Source organism: Amphiura filiformis, chromosome 19 (assembly GCF_039555335.1).
Source record: "Amphiura filiformis chromosome 19, Afil_fr2py, whole genome shotgun sequence".
Taxonomy (NCBI): domain Eukaryota; kingdom Metazoa; phylum Echinodermata; class Ophiuroidea; order Amphilepidida; family Amphiuridae; genus Amphiura; species Amphiura filiformis.
In genome coordinates, this window is record NC_092646.1 from 46120265 (window position 1) to 46141839 (window position 21575).

At 37.7% G+C, this 21575-nt stretch overlaps 1 protein-coding gene across 10 annotated transcripts in view; it reads left to right on the plus strand.

Moving 5' to 3' along the window:
• The window catches only part of LOC140141372 (uncharacterized), a 278662-nt gene that overhangs the window by 220319 nt on the left and 36768 nt on the right, over positions 1-21575 (plus strand). For 8 of the 10 annotated variants that reach the window (XM_072163212.1, XM_072163216.1, XM_072163211.1 and 5 more), the window contains one exon: positions 13338-13493. In XM_072163212.1, coding sequence (XP_072019313.1) covers positions 13338-13477 — 140 coding nt within the window. In that variant the 3' untranslated portion in view covers positions 13478-13493. Of the gene's footprint in view, positions 1-13337; positions 13494-21575 lie in introns of those variants that run through there. The other 2 variants (XM_072163219.1, XM_072163220.1) reach the window with 1 other exon arrangement.

The following is a 21575-nucleotide window of genomic DNA, read 5'->3' on the forward strand; positions in this document are numbered from 1 at the left end:
AATCTATGCTTGCTATCCTTGAGTCTCTTAGTTTCGAGCAACTTGTTGATGAGCCCACTCATGTAAAGGGACACACTTTGGATTTGGTTATGGTTAAAGAGAATGATCATGTTGTCAAGCCATATGACATCCACCCTGTTCATGTTTCTGATCATTTTCTCATACTTTGTGACATTGATTTTAAGAAGCAGTCAATTGTCAGAGCCACCAATGTGTACAAAGCGCGTAATTTCCGCAATATTGATCCTGTTGCTTTTGAGGAAGACCTTGTGTTCAAGCTCAATACCACTGATGATTCCATGGATGAGGCACATGTAGACCTTGTCCAGTTTTATAACAAAACCTGTAGCCAAGTACTTGAGACCCATGCACCTGCCAAAGAAAAACCATGTACCGTTCGCATCAAACCTGAATGGTTTAATCAAACTGTTCAGGATGCGCGACGCCACGTAGGCGGAGTGAACGGCGCTGGCGTAAAACAAGGACTGAAGTTGACCGTCAAGCCTATATTGATTCCCAGAGGAAGCTGCAACAACCATTAGCAAAGAGAAAGCATCTTTTTATAATGAAAGGCTACTCAATTGTAACACTAAGGACATGTATAAGACTATAAATGCTCTTTTGAATAAGACCTCACGTGACCTTCCTGATAGTAGCTCTCCAGCTACATTAGCTAATGATTTCTGTAAATATTTCATTGGTAAAGTAGAAACAATTCGTGCTGATGTTGATGCTGTCCATGCTACCTCTTCAAACACCACTTCTCAATGTTCTACATCTAGCACATTGCAATGCTCGTTTGACAAATTTGAAGTTGTGTCTGAAGAAGAGTTATCTAAAATAATAACGCCATGGACCTCCAAGTCATGTGACCTAGACCCCCTCCCGACCTGGTTGTTAAAGAAACATATCCATATCTTTCTCCCTATTCTTACTAAGATTGTCAATAACTCCCTCCTTTCTGGCTGCTTTCCTGCTGAACTACGTAGGGCTACCATCACGCCTGTGCTAAAAAAGGTGTCCCTTGACAAACAGCAGCTCTCGAACTACCGGCCTGTCTCCAATCTGGCCTTTGTTGGTAAACTGATTGAGAAGGTTGTCAGTGTTCAGCTCACCGAGTATGTTGAGTGCAATAAACTGGCTGAGCCTTTGCAGTCAGCGTCTCGGGCTGCTCACAGCACCGAGACAGCACTCTTGGCTGTTCATAATACCATCCTCAGAGCTATTGATGACAACAGGGCTGTCTTTGTGGTGTTACTGGACTTGACTGCCGCATTTGATACGGTGGATCACCGTATTCTGTTGCAGCGTTGAGCCAAGAATTTGGCATCATTGGTGATGCCCATAGAGTGTTCCAGTCCTACCTTGAAAATCGCAGTAGTCAGGTCTTTGTGAAGGGATGCTATTCTGATAAGGTTCACCTGCCTTATGGTGTCCCCCAGGGATCGGTCATTGGCCCGATATTGTTCACCTATTACACTCATGCCATCGGGAACATTATTCGTAATCATGGCCTCCAATATCACCTCTATGCTGACGATGTTCAGCTGATTATCACCTTTAATCCTGCCATCCCGGGTGATGCAGCTTGTGCCTTGTTCAAACTTTCCAACTGCATCCATGAGCTACAAACTTGGCTCACCAGTAACAAGCTCAAGCTCAATATGGCGAAGACTGAGTTTTTTACTGCCTCTTCTGATTATCACTACATTAATCTCAAGCATCTCACCCTTTATTTGGATGGGTTGGAGATCTCTGTATCTTCATCCATAAAGAATTTAGGGGTCATTTTTGACCATGACATGAAGATGTCCAGTTATGTTGCACATTTGTCAAAAACTTTGAACTGGCAGATTGGTAATATTTGGAGGATTAGGCGATTCCTAAGTTTTGATCGTGTACCAATGCGGTTAGGACTCTTGTCCTGTCCAAGATTGATTACTGCTCCTCCTTGCTTAATGGCATCTCCCAGAAAAACCTCACCCGCCTACAGCTTCTCCAGAACAAGTGCGCCAGACTAATTTTCAGAGAACCAAAATATACGCATACTTCTCCTTTGCTTCATAGTCTGCACTGGCTTACAGTTGCTAAACGTGTCCAGTTCCGCACTCTCGTCCATGTTTATAAGGTTCTTGCTTCATCTACACCTGAATACCTGTCCTCCATCCTTCACACCCGTCATTCTGGGTACTCTTTGCGCTCTACTGCTGCCACTTGTCTTTCCATTCCAAGATCCCACAAGTTGGCTGGTGACAGAGCATTTTCCATCATTGCCCCTGTTCTATGGAATGGCTTGCCTTCCCACATTCGTGACTCTCCCAATGTCCAAACTTTCAAAAAGAACCTAAAACTCACCTTTTCACCTAATGTTTCCTCCCTCTTGCATTTTTCCTTTTCCATAGCGCTTTGTTTCTTCATTTAAAAAGCGCTCTCTAAATCTGTGTATTATTTATTATTATTATTATTAAGGGCGGCGGGGGCAGGGGGGCCAGTGGCCCCTCCACTTTTTTGACTGGGGGGACCTGCCCCCCCCCCACTTTTAACCCATAATGTGCTGTGTGTAAACATGTCTGGGTGAACATAAATAATCAAATCTCTATTCTAAACCTTAACATGCTTAAAGAAAGTGTACAAATTATGCACAAAATGGCTTCAATTGGACCTTCATTTTGCAAAATTTTCCAACTCCCCTGTAAAGGACACCCAACACTAAAAGCAATAATTTATACAATTATAGTGAAAACTTATCCACGAATGGCTTCAATTTGGGCCTTCATTTAACCCATTTTCGGAATTTTCAAACTAAAATTGTACACAATAATAGTGCCAGAATGGTCCACCAAATGGCTTAAATTGGGCCTTCATTTTGCAAAAGTTTCTCACTTCTCAGGGGGCACATCCCCCTCAGACACCCCCCTGTGTCGCGCAAGCGCGCCGCGATGGCCGCTTCGCGGCCATTATTTTAATTTTTACATCACCCTGACTGCCCCCCCCCCCACTTTCAACATCGTTCCGCCGCCCCTGGAAATAACAGGTTGCTGGAATTGAATTTGTAACAATGTGTGATATCTGGTTTAGGGCCCAAGCCGGCAAATTTGTAATTGAGATCAAGGCAAAAATATGGTGTAGGGGCCAACAAAAATAACATTTAAGAAAATGGATACTACAAATCATCAGAACTCTACTAGAACCAAGCATATTGAAGTATGGCGGTTGCCCGGTAGGGGTCACTCCCATTGTGAAATGTACACCATCCGCAATAATAAAAACGCGTAAAACGGGTACTTTTTAGGGTAGGCGCGATACTGCTGCGTTTAGTGTTTAGGGTGTAATAAACATGAAAAATTGGGGGAAAAGGTAGCAAAATTGCAATTGCTAATACGCGGAAATGAAATTTAGGGTATGAAATTTGATACAAGGAATAAAATCCCTGTTTAGGGTGTGAAACAGGCGCGTGTTACCTGTTTAGGGTGTCGTTTTTGCCAAGGGTTAAATCCTTGTTTAGGGTGCTTTCAAAAGTTGATTATCGCGGATGGTGTACAGGCGACAATAGGAGTGCCCCCCTCCGGAAATGAATTGTGAAAAATGCTTCCTTTGTTCTGCATGATCAGATTGTGTCCCAAATTTAATACGTAACTTCTGGAATTTCACAGACTTTGTATTGGGTTCAAAGGGTTGCTTTTAAATCAGTATACACATAACTAACTTAACGGAATCACAAGAATGTGGTTTTTAGTTTTCTTTAAAACAGCATTTTTGGAGTTATGATACTTTTATCTGAGTAACAGGTTTGTAAAATACTTGAAACTATAATACTAACATAATACTAACAGTTCACATAGATGAACGCGGTTTATAAATCATGTGTGCACCGGTAATATAAATAGGCGATGCACATACTAAGTACAGTAATAGATTTTTGTCAACTGAAAGCATACTAGACCCTGTAAGTGTAATTATGCTGAAAGCAGCATACAGAGAACGTACATGTCAAGTCCACTGTGTGAGAGAACATGCACAACTTACAAGGCCATGCGAATGTTTACCTTGGTGATGCTACAAGAAGCAATTAGTGCACTTGAGCTTGGGTTCATAAAAAATCTTGATAACAAACTCGCAGTATGCACTGACGTGCTGACCAAGTCATTTCGCATGGTAACCTTCTATATTAACCCCACTAGGCCTACTCCTTTAACCCCATCACAAAATGTTACGCCAGCCGTTATTCGCTGGTTTCCAATTACATCACAGTGATCACACGTTGTGTATAAAACGAGAAAATAAGTTTACTCCAAACCCGGAACAACAACCGGAGACAAAGACTTTTTCAATTCACGTGTCATCCACGTGAAAGCTGACCGTTTGACATTATCTGAACGTTATTAAACTTAATGTCCCTCCACATGACAAACATTTCCTCATCATTCTTCATTATCTTCTTTGAATTGATTGTCAGCTTCAGTAGACCTGATACAACAATTGTATACGACAATAAAACAATTTAACATTTCCCACAATTATTATTAGGCCTACTTGACATGCATAATTTATTGCACGTGTCTGCAACTCCATGTGCATGTCCACGTGACTATGACCATTTCACGCTTACTGACCTCTATAGCTCCATGTCCCTCCGCATTAAAACCATAACAAATAGTCCCATGACATAAATTCAAATCATAAATGCACGGTTATTTTCGAAATTTTACTGTCACTTTCATTGACAACAATTAATACAACAGTAAAATAAAATGTCAGCGAAAATTTTACTTGACATGCATTATTTCTCTATCTAAAACAAATCACTTGTCGATGACGTCATAGCTCTATCCCTAGCTTTATCGTGAAGTTATCCAACTTTAACTATGCCTTCTTGCGCGAAGTAAATTAGCGGGCTAAACTTTTCGAACAAATACAATACACTAGGACATATTATTACACGTAGTACAATATTTGCCATTTGCGACATGCCTGGGCATTGTGCAGATTTACAAAAACAAATGTTTCAATATATACGCATTATATCATCAAACGCAATCGTGCAACTTCATTTTACTGGAACTCTACTATCACTAAGTACGCCACAGCCTTATCAACGAACTTATGCATATGCAAATGAGCCCAATTCTATACAAAATTGACACCACGCATGCGTCTAGCTCAGTGAAGAGGCCAGAGAGTTTCTAAAAATAGTGTGTTTCTAAAAATAGTATATTAAAATGAATGTTTTTTTCAAAATTATCGTACACAAACTCAACACATATACAACAACAATTTTACATAAGTCAATCTTGTTATACATAAAGCTACCAAACACAAAAACAATTTCCACAGTCACAATTATGTGTCAAATAATTATATTTTATCCCCAGCAAATTCCGTATTATATCCGCCTGCGGAAAAAAATCAAATCAAATTTATTGTAATTTGGTGTGTTTGCTGTACTCCCAGGTCCCACATAAATACTGTGCATATGTCGCTATCCAAGGTTGATAAAAAAATGTTGGCAGAGGTTTGGGTATTACATTATTAAGATCAAATATTGATTTCCTTCAAACAGAAATAGATAAGTGAGATTATCGTAGCACATTAATGTCAATAGAAAATGTTACATCTAGAAATGTCTTGACATCCGTCATACGTAACGTTTTTCTGTACATGTGTTGTTCCTTAGGCCTTATAATGTATGTTGCAAAACTCAACATAATAGTGCTTTATTAAATTTTATATAGAGGCACTCATGCACTCTTCATTTCCAACACTTCTGCACATACCAAGGAGTACTGAATACCATGTACCTGAATCGCTCTTCTCCCGGCAAACTTTTTGATTCAAAATGTGTTGTTGTTTGCATTCTGCTGCTGCATTCTGAGTGGTCAAAATGTTGTGATGCTCAAGCTTAAAGATGCACATTATCATTCCATATTAGGCTCTTACCAAAAAGTGCTGGAGGTAAAAGAGCAACAAACATAAATTGTGGTTTTACCATAGCATTTACTCGTGGGGTAATTTTGAGTTGGTGCTCTTTGGGTCTAATCTCTTTTACGTGCACTTACACACACAAGACCCATCAACCGGGGGGACAGACCTGAAAATGTGGACCCAATTTTTTTATTAAACCATGGACCTAATTGGGACACACCCAGCAAACTAGACTGACCCTATGTACCCCCATAGAGGACTCACTTTTAAGCACATTTTCAGGCTTTTTTGTGATATTTTGAAGTAGGTGGCAGATGGTAAACCTCCATGGTTGGTTGCATGTCCACATATTTTGTACGTGGATGTGCCACACAGACTTTTTGATGTGACTTTCTGTATACCTACTTTCTGCTGTTTTTGCTACCCATCAGCATACCAATTTTCAACAAAGAGTACCAGAAAATCACCTAAATATGCCCTAATTGGTTGATTTTAAGACACTTTTGCCAACAATTGGGTGCATGTCAAGACCCCCCGTCTTAGCAACTCACATACATATTGATACACACTCACCCCAATATCACATATCAATTACTAGCTTCAGATGACAATATTGCACTCTGCGCATAGCAACCATAATAGTGCCTTCACTCTGCACATCGACTAAAGCTTGGGATTGTTCATGTGGAACTTCCAATATAGAAAATTCTGAAAACTTGCAACATCATGAACAACAGCAGGAGTTACAAGAACTAACAAAACATAACAGAAAACTTGGAAAAATATATGAACATTTCAACAGGACAAAAATAGATGTGTGATACCTGGATGCAGTGGCGTAGCTAGAGGGGGGCAAGGGGGGCAATTGCCCCCCCCCCAATATGCCATTCCGTCGGTTCAGACGGGACCGTCGGTTCATTTTGAGTGGTCTACTAAGTGCCGGCCCGGAGGGCCGGTCGGCAAATCTGCATCGTCGGTTATGTGAACTTGGGTCCGACTAAAAGTGTCAGTAATGTGAAAATTTGATTCAATATTACTTATTTGTATGGTACACCGGCGCACTGTGTAACCTACGTAAATTATTTCAAACTTTCAAATACTATATTAAATAGCAACCTTTCTCTTTAAAACATGTTAAAACATTATTTCCTTACCTTCTCTAGTGATTTTCACTCAATTTTAAAGGAACAAAATACTATATATAAAGGTAAAAACATGCATGAAAAATGGCCCTCCACAACGCTAAAACCTCAGAGCTTCCGGGGGCTTCGCCCTGCAACCCACCAGGGGCCCTAAGGCGGGCCCCTGGACCCCACCCATTGCTCGCTCCTCTCGCTTCGCTCGCTACGCTCGAATTGTCAATGTTACTTGTCGGTTTGTGTCAAAAACTTGCCCCCCAATATAAAAATCCTGGCTACGCCACTGCCTGGATGATGGATGTATGTTACCAGTAATTTGGGAAAGGGAAATGCAATGTTACGAGAAGGGAAAACATTCAAAAACCTTTTGTAAAATTGAATTAAAATTTTCTAATGTGTGTTATTGTGCGAATTTTAGTTTTTGGATCGATGTTACTGCATGATAATTTCAATTTCATTAGGTATATTTGATGAACATTTTTTACCCAAGCTTACACATAAGGTTAGTTTCTTGATTGTGTAACATTGTCGTATTATAGAAATTCTCGGGAGTTGTATTGCCACAAAATATGAGAAACTCGCACATTGTCTTTATAAAAGTGCCTTAAAAAAAAAAAGCGCAGTGATTTATAGTGCGCTACGCACAGGCACAACGCTTAGACGTTGATCCAGAAGCCTCAGCACACTTTACAGGTTGTCGCTGACCACTATGGCCCCACATCATTCCATAAACTATTTTAAAAACAACAATTCAGGGACTTTGCTGCTTCAAGAGCGCACACCCTAGACATTCCACAAATAACCTTCGCAACCAAGATCAGCTCCCCGAGTTTCGTACGGGTTACAACAAGACAAATTAGCAGTAAGTTCCTTGTCCAGGGGAATTTCAAGCTTACTCAATTATTTCCACGAGAGCGTACTACATGTAGGCACCGCCAGGGTTCGAACCCGCAACCTCTCGTACCATAATCGAACGCCTTATCGATTGAGCTAACTTGACTACTTAAATTAATATACATGTACATTGAAGAAATAATATGTTGTTAATCAGGACATTGCAAAGTTTAGATAGATTAACAAGATTTTATTCATTGACTTTCAAGGATAGTGGATCAATCAAGAGAATGGTTGAGCCTTACATCTTCCACACATCCATCCACAGGACCCTGACCCGCTGAGTGAAGATTTTCAATTACCTATAACTATATATGAGCAATTTTCCTACTCATAAACATGCAGGTATGCAACAATCAGACAGTTCTTTCCTGGCAGACGTACCTGTGCTATGGTCCAGTAATTTGCAGACACTGTGACCGTGGTGATCTGGGATTGTTGTAGGAAGTTGGAAAACATTTTCTTATAAAAAATGTGTTTTCAGTTGAGTGAAATTTTGCTTGAATGTCTTCAGTGTAGTAGATTCTATGTTGAAATACTAATAAATATGTTGTAGACTTTGAGGTTTGTCTGCTCCTATCAAGTATCATGTCACATCTTGTTTGAAATCAACATACCCTTTTTTGAAGGTTTAGCTCAATATTTGTCCAAAAGACTCTTTTGGTTCACTGAGAAACAATAAAGAATACCTTTTGGAATTCCTCATGTTCACTGCCCAAGTGAAGTAAACTACTCGGATGCGCTGGACGTGAGTTGTTAAACAGTGGTGAACAACAAGAGAAATATGATATCAGTAATATAAATTACAGTGTAAAATGCCCAGGATAAAACGGCAATGTTTAGCCGTTTACCCTAAAATAATTAATTCACACAACTTCCAGGTATTACAAATTTTGCGTGCTCACACATATCGCGCATGTACGCTTATGTGAACTTGCATTGACACTGCTGCAAAAGCCGATTATCAATCGTTTGCTCCTATACAGCGTGGTAAATAAGGCGGGCCCGGGGGCCCATAGCCCGTGAAAATCAATGTGGGCCCGACGAAAATGTGCCATGAGGGCCCGACTGGCCCATGAAAAAAATAAGTAAATAAATAAATAAATTTAAGCTTACTGAAAAACAGGACTGAAAATACAAACAATCTTGTCCATACTACACTATAATTCATAATGGAGATTCATTTTAAATGCTTATTTTGTCAAAAAACATGTTTATTTTCCACTCTCAATTTATTCAGGCCCGTAAAAGTTTGTGAGGGCCCTAAAGATTCAAGAACAAGGGCCCAAATGGCCCGTGTTCATTTTTGCTTATTTACCACACTGCTCCTATACAAAGGTATAAGAAGAGTTGTTGAATATCTGATCAACTTTTGCTGTCATTGGCTAAAAAATTGATTCCAAATTCCAATTGCATGCTGATAGGTTGAATGCTTTTGATAAAAAAAAAAAAAAAAATGTTGACATTTATATAGCGCCTTTCACATGTATCAAAGCGCTTTACATTTATTCCGCCGTCGTTAGAATATGTCAGCTGCCATACAATGCCCAAGGCATGCTCATACCTTTAGGCGGCACTCAATGGACAATATCCCTAACAGCTCCCCATTTAACCCCTGGGTAGAGAGAGGCAAGTGAGGTAAAGTGCCTTGCCCAAGTGCACAACACTATGGCACTGCCGGGGCTCGAACTCGCAACCCTCCGATTGCGAGGTAGAGCCCGTACCGCTGCGCCACTTAGTATGTAACAAGAGAGTCATCTGTAGGTGAATCCTTGTCACAAAGCTTGTATAATTGGTTCCTGATCCAATATGTTATCTTCATCCTCCATGGTTCCATGGTTCACAACCTCATACCCATGACCACAGATCTGTGACCTGATCGTAACTTCTAACTCATCAAACTGACCTCATATATTTTGAGAATGAAAACTCATACCCAAAATGCTGAAGTCATAATATGTGACGATGTTGATGAATGTTAAAATGAGAACCATGACTTAGGAAGTGATGTGGTTATAGGTTAAAATGATTTCAACCAGCCTTTTGTTTCTATTTTTAAAGAGTTGACTATTTATAGACATGAGGAAGGAACGGGGAATCTTCATAGGTTGTGAACATTTGTACTCAATTTGCGTTCTTATCTGCTCACCACATTTCAAGCAAAAACTTCCCTGATGAAAACATTGCTTCCATTGCCTCCATGACCTCTGTTAAAAAATTCCTAATCGTATGACAATCCTTTATATGCTGCTCTCTGGATGAGGAATTTGTGATTTCAGAAAACTGGTAGAAGAGAAGGGTATCTTTACAAATTAAAAAAATCTGGCCAAATTTGATAATTTACCATAATTTATATTAGCAAACTTTGTGAAAGTTTTTCAAAATGTATTCAAATTTTACGAAATGAAATTATTTTTGAAAGTCCAGGTCATTAAAATATTGTTGGGTCTCTGTCATCAAATTTTTTATATTTTGGGCCAATTTTCAGAATCGCAGCTGTACACTCCAACCCAAACAAACAAAATAAAAAACCTGAAGTGTGAGAAAATTAAGGAGATGTAGATTTAGCCCTAAGATAATTGGGAATGACATTATAAAACAAGACATTAGTCCTAAGTGTCTAAACCCCCTCTAAATGATCAATTTTGATTCAGTCGTCCATGTGGGCTGGATTCAGAGCACATTTGATTTTAGTTTGGACTAGAGTCAGATTAGATCATCCCCCTTCCCCAATTTGGCTTCAGTGATTTTGACCTTTTTGATTCAAACGTAGCTTGGACTCCAATATAGAGTAAGACTAGACTTAAAGGGGCATTTCGTGATCCACAGCCTCATCTCTCCACTTTTCCCAAAAAAAAGTTGAGATTTTTACACCACTGGATACCTCTGGCTACACAATGTTTATGTACCAAATATTTCTTGCAGATTAATTTGTTTAGCAAAAATATCGCCAAATTTGAATTTCGTTCTGGTGCACCAGAACGAAATTACATCACATTGTCTATGGAGCAGTGTAATACACATAATCATGCATAACTCGCAAAACGCAAAAATCGGAATCAACTGAAATTTTGGAAATAAGCTTTTTTCGTGGATATCTACTGAAAAATGTCATAAAAAGAGGATGCTAGGATCACGAAATCCTCCTTTAAACTCAAAAGGATCAGTTGACTCAAATACTACACTTAATTGTGGATTGATTCAGAGCAATCTTGACCCATTCTAAGCATGTGAGAAACTGCCATGTGAGTTCTATTTTACCCAATTGCATTTGTCCTGTTGACAACAACTTATAATGTAACAGACAACTTACTTAGGATTAAGCTTAATGCTCTGCATGCTAGCCATAGGCTTCAACATAAAAAGTCCCAAGTTTTCAGGTATTTTCTCAAAATATCAAAAGCTATCTTAAGAACCACTGAACCAATAATAGGCTTGTTTGTACTCATTTTATTGCAATTTTCATGCTGATTCCAAATATGGTCATGAAAATTAACATTTCCGAAATTGTTGACTTTAAAATTTTTTTTTGAAACTTGTCGTCTGCAGTCGACACCCGCGTAAAGAGAGTTAATATAAGATGAACACAAAAATGGAAGTCTTTCATTTAGTTTGTGAAATTCCACACCTTTTGACCACACCTTTTGAAAGCTATATATATGAGGTCAAGTTCATGCACTTTGCATATAAGTTTACATTCTGACTTTGTTAATTGATGACACTCATTTATTAATTGCTACATCCCTATGATGTAGTTAGGTCTATGCAAGGTCTTGTCTTCAGTGGAAAAGGTCCCCCATGTTGACTAAAAGTTGGTGGTCCTTATCTATTTTTTGAATCAGGAAATTTCAATTTCACCATTTTTTTTTTAGAATGTAAAAAATAATCAGGTGGTTTTTTTTTCATGTAAAATGATGTAAAAAGAATGTAAAAAATGATCACTTTGAGATGCTATTTTTATGAGAAGAATGCATTTATAGTAAAATAAATTAAATAATATCTACAATACTTAAATTTGCAACCAGTGCATTGGCTTAGACCTATAGGACACAGTTGTCTAATTGTGCATTTTTCTGACATCATCCTCATATTTCTCAAAACTATGACAAGATAACACTCTCTTGAATAGTATGATAGTATGATAGTATGAAAGTGTTCCTATTTTGGGATCCACAGTTGTCTGTTGGCCCATCTTCTTTACATCATCCTCATGAAGATGAAATGTATTGCTGTATTATATAGTTTAAAATGTGCCTATTTTTGGGCTTCAAATCTGGGAGGTTAGCACCGTTGTCAATCCAGGAAACCCTCCATTTACCAGTTCTGTGATATTAATCTGGCCATCTTAATTTTACAGTTTGTTTGTCATCTCTGAAGTAGTCATAAAAGTGTGCCTCTTTGACACATACAAGTAGCACTTTGACAGCCTACGTATAATTGATGACTTACGGAGAGGAAATTGCGATTGGAGCCAGAGGCTTCTTGATGTTGTCCTTACTAAGTGACCCAGGGAAAGTGTGCAAGACTTTAATGCTGTAGTGTCATGGTCCATTTACATTAACATCAAGTTTGGTGTCAGACTTCAGGAAATTGCTGAAAGTTTGCAGCACTGTTTGTAAAGAACAATATTATTTGAGCAAAGAGATGTTTGTGAAGGATAATGTGAGCCTTGTGAGGATTGTAAACTATTGATATATTTTTGCCAGACAGATCCAATGAAATGACACAAACTAAGTCAAAATCTTGAGCATTCTTGACCAAATGTTCAAATCAAGTTGCAGTCTTCAATATTGGACAATAAGTTTTCAAAATGGCCATTAACTGAATCTTAGAGTTTTCAATTATTTTATAGATGCATGTTTGATTCAATGTCAGAATTGTTTGTATGATATATGGAAAGTAATCCGTTAATGATTTAAGTTTGATCACATATATGCTTCTTTATTGTGTAAACTTGTGTAGCAATTGTCTGTTCTTCCATTGCATGGGATTCCATAAAATTTTCATGCTTGTTAGTCACAGGATGTCATTTGTTAAGTTCACAATGTCGTAAACACAAGATAATTATTCAGTGGCCACCCTGGCAACAGTCGTCCATTTTGTTTCTGGCTCGACGACGTCACACGACTTCCCCTTTTTGGCTGGCTGCATGATTGTCAAGGGAAATTCACTAGGGCCTCTAAATTTAAGTTGTGGCGGTGTCATAGAGCAAAAGCCGATCCAAGCGAGGTTCGCAAGCAGGCATACAAGCCTGCTATATCTCCATGGGTTGGTTTACACAGCGGTTCCCTCAATAAGTAACATGGGGCTAACGTTAAAAAGAAACATTTACTGTGGTCTATACGGTAACTACTTCAACCATTACTCTTGAATATAATACAGGAGGGTCAAGTCCAACTGAAGATGACATTGACAGCTTGAGACGAATATCAAGAGAGAGAAACAGAGAGAAGAGGAACGATTACGACAGCAAGAGAGACAGCGAGAGCACGAGAGGCAGAGGGGAAGTACGACAGACATGAGTTCTTCTAACTTCGAGTAAGTGTGTACACTTTTAAATTGGGTAAGGCATGAGGCTTAATAAGACAAAATTTATATTTGTGTTAAAGAGTAATGATTTCTAAGGGGTATTCAAATATAGGTTCGTTTGGAGTACTTAGTTATAGAATGTGCATTTGACATTAATTCAGATTGGGATTTTTGGAAAGTTTTGGATTAAATTATCACAGTTGAATTGAATTGCTTCCAGAAAGAACTGTTGAAGTATGATTTTCAAATTGTGTTACTGAATGACATTGATTTGAAAGTATACAAGTGTATGAAGACACATTAGTTTGTAGTAACTTGCTTGAATCTTGAATTAGGTTGATTGATTATAGAGTGGGGAAAACGTATGTAATCATTATAGTGATTCACATTTCTGAGGATATTGAAAAATTGGGAAAACTCATGGTCTGTACCAATGTCTGAAGGACATATTTGAAGCGATTGGAAAAGTGCATGAAAAAATGCAGTGAATCAAAAAAGGAACAAATCCAAGCCAATGGGTGCAATCCCAAGTAACAGTGCAGTATCAGCATATATATTGCATAAACTGATACTGCCTTTTAATATGGAAGACAGGTGCGTCCACAAAGACTGCAATATCTGCCATTATAAATACTGATTTGTAGATACTGCACTTGCCATGTAGAGGGAATCGGTATAGATACGGGGATATACCATATGGGGATGTGTCGCAAATGTGGGTCATATTGTCGCCATTTGGTATATCAATGACCCCTTTTTAGGTCAATTTTGGTATATGGGTGAGTTATTTTTCAAAATGTTCCCAATTTTTCAGAAAAAATAGCCTAATTTTGCCTGACTGTAACAAAAATTTGTAAAAGCTTAGGCAATATGTATTATATGGCCAAAAGTTGTGACTCTAGGTATAGCGATGGGTCCAAATTTCTTCCACATTCCTATACCCTACCAAAAATGAGTACATTGGAGGGCATAATAGTACTTTTTGATGCAATTGATGGCATCTCACTCTACATGTTTGTAAGTTGATTATGCTAGTATTGTTGATATCATAATATATTTGGCACTAAAATAATTATATAAGATTACTAGCCATTATCCAGAAACACCCATTTACTCATGCAGCAACTGCCATGATGCCATGAGGCTCACGTATAGCACAGCACATGACTCGGAAAATTATTAATTGCGTCTTAAAAACCTTCCTGATGATATCAAGGATTTCCAGTGGAGATCAGAGGTGTTTCTGACGCACATAGCTACTTTTCGTATGTAAGCAAGTTGGGAAAGATTATGTGCAAGACAAGTTTTGGAATTCACAACACTGTTAAAATAGAATTTTAAATACAGATGTAAAGAAAACAGTACAGAGATCAAGAAACCAGCTTCTGACCAATTAGGGTCAAAGGTTAACTTGACAAGATCTGACCAAATATGTGTTCCATGGATCAAGAACATTAAGACATGTAATATACACAGATGTGTTTTGAGATTCATCCTGAAAAGTGTTAATGCTAACATATAGTGATATAGGGCCTAAAATGTTACTGAGACAAAACACATATTATTCACTGAATTGGTATAATTGTTTTATAATTTTTTGAAGTGCATTTTTTTAAGGAACGCTGGCTGAAAAGCTTTCAAATATAAATGGATCCCTGCCGTTAAGAAGTGTGTCACTGCCATTAAAGAAAGGAGAACCATAAGACCAAACTGGATTCCATTAATAGACAGAGGAAAAACTGATGTCGGAGGAAGCTCTGATAAACGGGATCCAGAGACATGTTGATTAAACCATTGTCTTACTTCAACCACAAGGAGGATTGCCAATCCCGCCACTTGTAGCCCAATTGGGTGCTTTCTACTACTTTGTTTTACCTCCAGTTTGGTAGTGATATTGTTGCTTTTAAACGCTGTGACGCAAGTATGCCGACATGCTGCATTTGTGCAAGTGTATACACTCTGTGAGGATTAAAGCATGCGCACGATTAGAAAATGTCGCCAGTGAATTATGCACCTACGTCAGTACCAAACTTGAGCTGAAGCAAGATATAGAAACCAACGTTTGGGAGGAAAACTGGGCTACTTCTCAATGGTTACTGCAAAATTCTGACACTTCTTGTCCCACATATACCAATGGCAATGAGTAAGAAAAGCAAGTGGGAGACTTTTTTAGTAGTTTGCACCATGATTTAGGCGTCAGTTTTGATGAACCCTGACCACAAGGACGAAATGTCTACAACTAAACAGTAGACACATTCAAGTGTCTTTATAATGTGTGCATACTGGACAGTCAGTTTCCTGAGCACTATCAGAAAAGGAAATGACCACGTTATAAACTAAGTTCCATACCAAATAGACCCACACATGGGGTTTCCATAGTTGCATAAATGGGTGCAAAATATTATAAGGGTTTGGTGTCGTTATTTTGAGTCTTAGGCCTAAATATAGTCTTTACTCAAACTGAATTTTAGATTTACTGGTAGATAAGTAAAACAGGGATGCACCCGTACTTTCCAATAATAATTGCAAAATGTATGGAGGTTTCTATTGCATGATGTGTCTTGGATTTCTCATATGACTCTTGGACCTAAAAACTTGAATGAGTTCTTACTTTTAATCTTTGGGAATATTTTGGGGACTTTCCATTAACAACTAACTTGATTTAGAAATTAGCTGTGTCAAAGCCTATCATGGTCATAAAAGAATTTAGTCCATATTTTAAGTTCATGGTAGACTAGGTTTTGTTGGTCGAAGCAGACAACAAACTCGATTTTCATTATCTAAATCAATATATTATTGAAAAATAACACTTTCATGTTTTGCAAAAGTTCAATCTTCAAATCATATACTTTGAAAACTTGCTTGATTTATTCTTGTTAATGAGCTATACAAAAGTGTTGTTTCAGACGTCTTTTCAACATCACTCAAGAACCACAGGATCTATATACTGTATGTGATATTTGAATTCTTCTACAAACTCGCTATGAAATGATCAATGCAATTTTTGCCAAAGCTCACTACCAATCGCAAGATGCAGTGAACTACCAAATCGCAACAGTTTAAAATAGTTGCTAACTTTAAGATAGAATGTCTTTTTTATTCAACATTAATGAGAAAAAAAATCTTGAAAAGTATACTTTACTTTTTTCTAAATTGAGATTATAAAGAAGGCTAATTGATTCTGGTTGAATTTCTTGGTTAAGATTTGAGGGAATCCAGGGAAATTTGTGTAGAGGACAGTAGACATTGAAGGTTGGTGACCCCATATCAAGTCATGCATATGTCATACTCATATAGCTAATTAACATTGTCAAAGCACAAAATGTTAAATTATTTCAGACAAGCTAGCTGTAGGGTTGAATTTAAGTTGGAAATTGAAGACATATGAGTAAAATAAGCATTTGTGACTGAACGCGGCGAATCAGCCGTAAAGTCAGCCCCGGTCAATTTTGTTTTATTTTGTGTTTAGAAAATATATACCATAAGCTTTAAAATGGTATATCATTAACTTCAAACGATATCCAAAAGCGGGGTTATGATTTGTTGAACACTGTTCCTTCGACAAAATTGTATTTTCTATCGGTTCTACATGTGTCTCTTTTCCTACATTTCTGGTAATAAATATCCAACAGTCATAATTGGCGGTCATTTCAAATCATCCCCAAGTCAACGAGGTTTAGAAATATCCTCTTATTGTTCATTGTTGATTATACATACCTAGACAAAATACAATGCTTTGTTATCTACCACTTGAACAGGATTTAGCCAAAGCAAACAAAGACAAGAACTATTCTATAGAAATAGGTAGAAGCTTATTATCCTCTTCAGCGGTAGTATTATTGATTGATTTAAACTGCGTTTGATAAGATACTTGTCGCAACGAATTGATACACCTATGAATACGACCTTCACATACATTTTACACTTTAACTCAGAATACAATTTGCCGAGTTTATGGCTGATTCGCGCGTCCACTCACATTTAATATTTCAATTAAGCTGTTTGTGAGCTTTTTGGTTTGACAAACCATGCAGTAGGCCTGTATATATAGATTCTTAGGTAACAGTAGCTCGAGATACTCTAGCTAAAATACAGGTTTACATTTACTATCTTACATTATCTTGCTGTATTTCAGCTAGAGCTCCAAACGACAAGCTTCCGGGTTTTTTTGGAGAACAATACTGTTACGTAAGATGAAGAAGAAACCCGCCTCGGAGCCCGCCCTACTCATTATTTCATTGTACTTATTGCAATTTGCCTCCACACATTACTTAATCAACACAAAGCTTTTGTGAGGATTAGTGAGTGGATAAGAAATTGACAGTGGAGGATATGAAGGACACGCCGATTGTTAGTTGTCAATCATGAATTGCCGCAACGTATAAATATTTTACTGCATGGCATTCCGCAAACACCAAGACAAATTATGCCGTATTTTTCCAAAGATCATCTCATATGAAGTAAGCTGAATGCGATCTGTACTTTTGTAACATTCCGATCGCTTTTGATCACCTATTATCGGCATATTTGCTTGAAAACACGTGAGTTCATGTTGTGTAAACATAATTAGCATAGACACAAATGAAATTACGATGCAATACAATGCAATTTGAATGCGCAGCAGATCTATAGAAATAACTTTGCCCGGTTTTATGCAGAATTAGACCCTGTCTGGGTAACAGGGTTGTCCTATTTTGCCAAATAGAGGTATCATGAATCATTTTCGTATAAATAGTATTTACATAGCTAATATTAACTTATAACTAATAATAAATGATAGTAATTACTCCTTGTGGTCATATTCATAAGCTTAGAGTCATATTTTCAATATTCGGTGGCCGGAAGTAAGATCTACCTTATAGACATTTGGACTGATCAAAGGGTCTTATATTCAACTTAGTCATGGGCTAAGTGTAGGGTTTGTCCACTATATGTAGGAATTAAATTACCATTAGGTTTTATTTCATTGGAATACTAGTGATGATCAGTTAAATGATCTTCAATGTCATTGAGTGGTAAAATAATAGGTCCTAATTCCCCCACCCACCTCCATAATGTCATTTTAGTTAAAGTTAGATCTGCTTTGTAAATAGGAGTTCAGAATAGTTATAAAACATCATTGTTTATTGCCCATTTCCTAATATTATCAGATAGTCTTTCAGCCCACTTTCCTTTATGATGAAAATGTTGCCCTACTATAACTCGTAAAATCATTGCATTCTTTATGATAGGTGGTTGGAGGGTTCAGCCCCACAAATGAACACAAATTTATCTGACCTCCTCAAATTTAGGCAATTTAAATTTATATCTTTTCAAACTTTGGACCCTCTCACAGGCCCGTAGCCAGGGGAAGAAGGTAAACTTTTTCAAAGTCAGCACCCCCCACCAGCCCTCTGAGATGACAATTTTGACACCTCAAAATAAATTTTGCAGAAACCACCCCGTATTAGCCATACATATTTACAGTGTAAGTTTGCAGGAGTATTTAGTTGTTCCAGACACACATTCGCATTGCATGTTGTACTGGAATCAAGTCAGCTTCCAATCTTGATATACTGGAAGTTGAAATTTAAGCTTTACACTTTTTATGTAGACATGTGCAGATGCAGTATGATTTGAATTCTCTATGGTAGGTTTGTATGATTATTTCTGATGATATAAATCCAATATAGCATTTTCAAAAGCTTCCCATTTGTTGCTAAATATGACATAAAATGTTTCTGTATTTTTTTACATTTTGTAATTTAAAATAGAACATGGATTATAGGAATTAAGAAACACAGGAAATGGAATCAAACACAAACATTTGTAATATAGGTCAAAACCTGTGGATTAAGATTCAACCATGGAAGAAAGAGATCTCTTTCTTCCATGATTCAACCTTGTGGGGTGATTTTAATTTCACATTTGTGTGCAATGTGCACATTTAAGAGAAGAGAATGATAATGTGCACAAATATAATGTGTAGGTTTATAGATGAAGTCTTAAATCTTAAGCATGCAAATTGAAATATTGGTGCATGACTACTTGATACTAAAATAACACTAAATTATGGTCCTATGCTGTTTGTCACTCCAGTTCAGTTTAATCTTTGTCACAATGAAGTCATCATCAGCATCAGTATAATTATTATGCAACAGCACAGCTTAGAGAAACTTGTGTCACACAATGTGCTGACTTACAATGTCGTACTAGGTGAATATTTCCAAGTTGTGAATTACAAAATTGTTGCGCTGATTCTGCCCATAATTATTTGGCCAGCAGTGGCGGTTCAGAGGTGGGGGGTTGGGGACAAAGGGGGGCAAGACAAATTTAAATGGGGCCTTTTAATGACAAAATCAGTTTATGGTACAACTGTGCGTGGAAAATTTTGCCATATTGGAGCTAAACTAGTGAAATATGGTACAAAGGTGGAATAAATTTGTGGGAAGCACGCAAAAATTGGCACCTTTTAGGTGAAATGGCAGCCACCATCCCACCGGGAGAGGGAGGCAAGACTTTTCACCCCCTGCCCTTGGATACGCCACTGTTGACCAGGACAAATGCACGCAAAGTGTACAAAAATATTAGTTGAATTTTTTGTGTAAAACAGATAAAGAAGATGCAAAGTGCAAATCTTTATCAATTTTGTCCTTTTATTTTGAGCCACTCAGGCAACTTCCCCCCACCCCCATTCTCCCCTACCCCAAGGTACACCACTGCTGTCTTTGGATTGCAAAATGAATAGAAAGTATAATCAAGTAGAGTTAATATAGATACATACACCAGGCACAAAAAGAAACTCGTCAGTTATATTCATCCTTGCTGTTCAATAACTTGATAATTTTGGATTATTCTGAAATGTACATTTTGTTAATTGGACGTTGCTTTCTCATTTGACACCCTGCTCGTGAAAAACGAACAAGAATTGACCAAGATATACGCCTCCAAAACCTCAAACCCCAAAATCAAAAGTTGCATTTTCAACGATTTTCAATGGGGACACATCGTTGTATTGCACACAAGCACCACGGGTCAATCAATAAAGCACACAGTGTAACAGGCATAATTGAATCGTTAAAATTGTAACTTTTCATTTTGGGGTTTGAGAGTTTGGAGGCGCATATCTTGGTCAATTCTTGCTCAATGTTCACGAACAGGGTGTCAAATGAGAGAAAAAGTCCAATTAACAACATGTATATTTCAGAATAATCCAAAATTATCAAGTTATTGAACAGCAAGGATGAATATAACTGACGAGTTTCTTTTTGTGCCTTGTGTATATATCAGCCTGTGTGATTTTGAGCCTGATTGATGCTAGACAACTTGTTGCGTGTTGTTATGTATAAACATGCTGGAAGTAGAGGAACCCTTCAATTAAGTAGATAACCGCTAACACGCTGATATGATAGTACACCAGTAAGCATACATATGTATGGAGGCCAACTTAACATGTTGATCTACAAAGTGTAATATAAGGGTTGGTACACTGTTAGAAAGTTGGGTATTTTTTCACCAATTCAACTGGTGGGTAACCATGGTTACATATGTGACATCATGATCTGGTCCATGGGGGCCAAAGGCGGCAAATTTGAAATTGAGATAAAGGCAAAAATATGGAGTAAAAAAACTATAAAATACATAACAAAATACACATCACAAAGCTTCAGAACTTCAGAACAAAATACACTTCAGAACTTCAGAACCAAGTATGCTAGACCTTTGGTGTTTGCAGTATATGAAAACCTATTGTTTGTATAAGGTAATAATTATAACAACTCAATTTTCAAAAATGCCTTCTTTGGCCCCATGGAGCAGATCGTGTTCATCCAAAACATTCCTGTCATACACCTTTCCCAATCAAACACATTTCTCTTGCATTTGATCATGTTCTACTCTTCCCTATTATAATACCAAATCTACACACCATGCCATATCATGTCCAAGCTCACATTGGGCGCCCCATTCCTTTTTAAAGGAATTTTTATTTTCAATATGAAATATTAATTTTTACTCAATGGATGAGTTGTTCATAGTTTACAAAATGTGGGTAAAATATACAATGGTTAATCAGTGGTCTAATCATAGTAGCTACCAGTGGCGTGCCGTGGC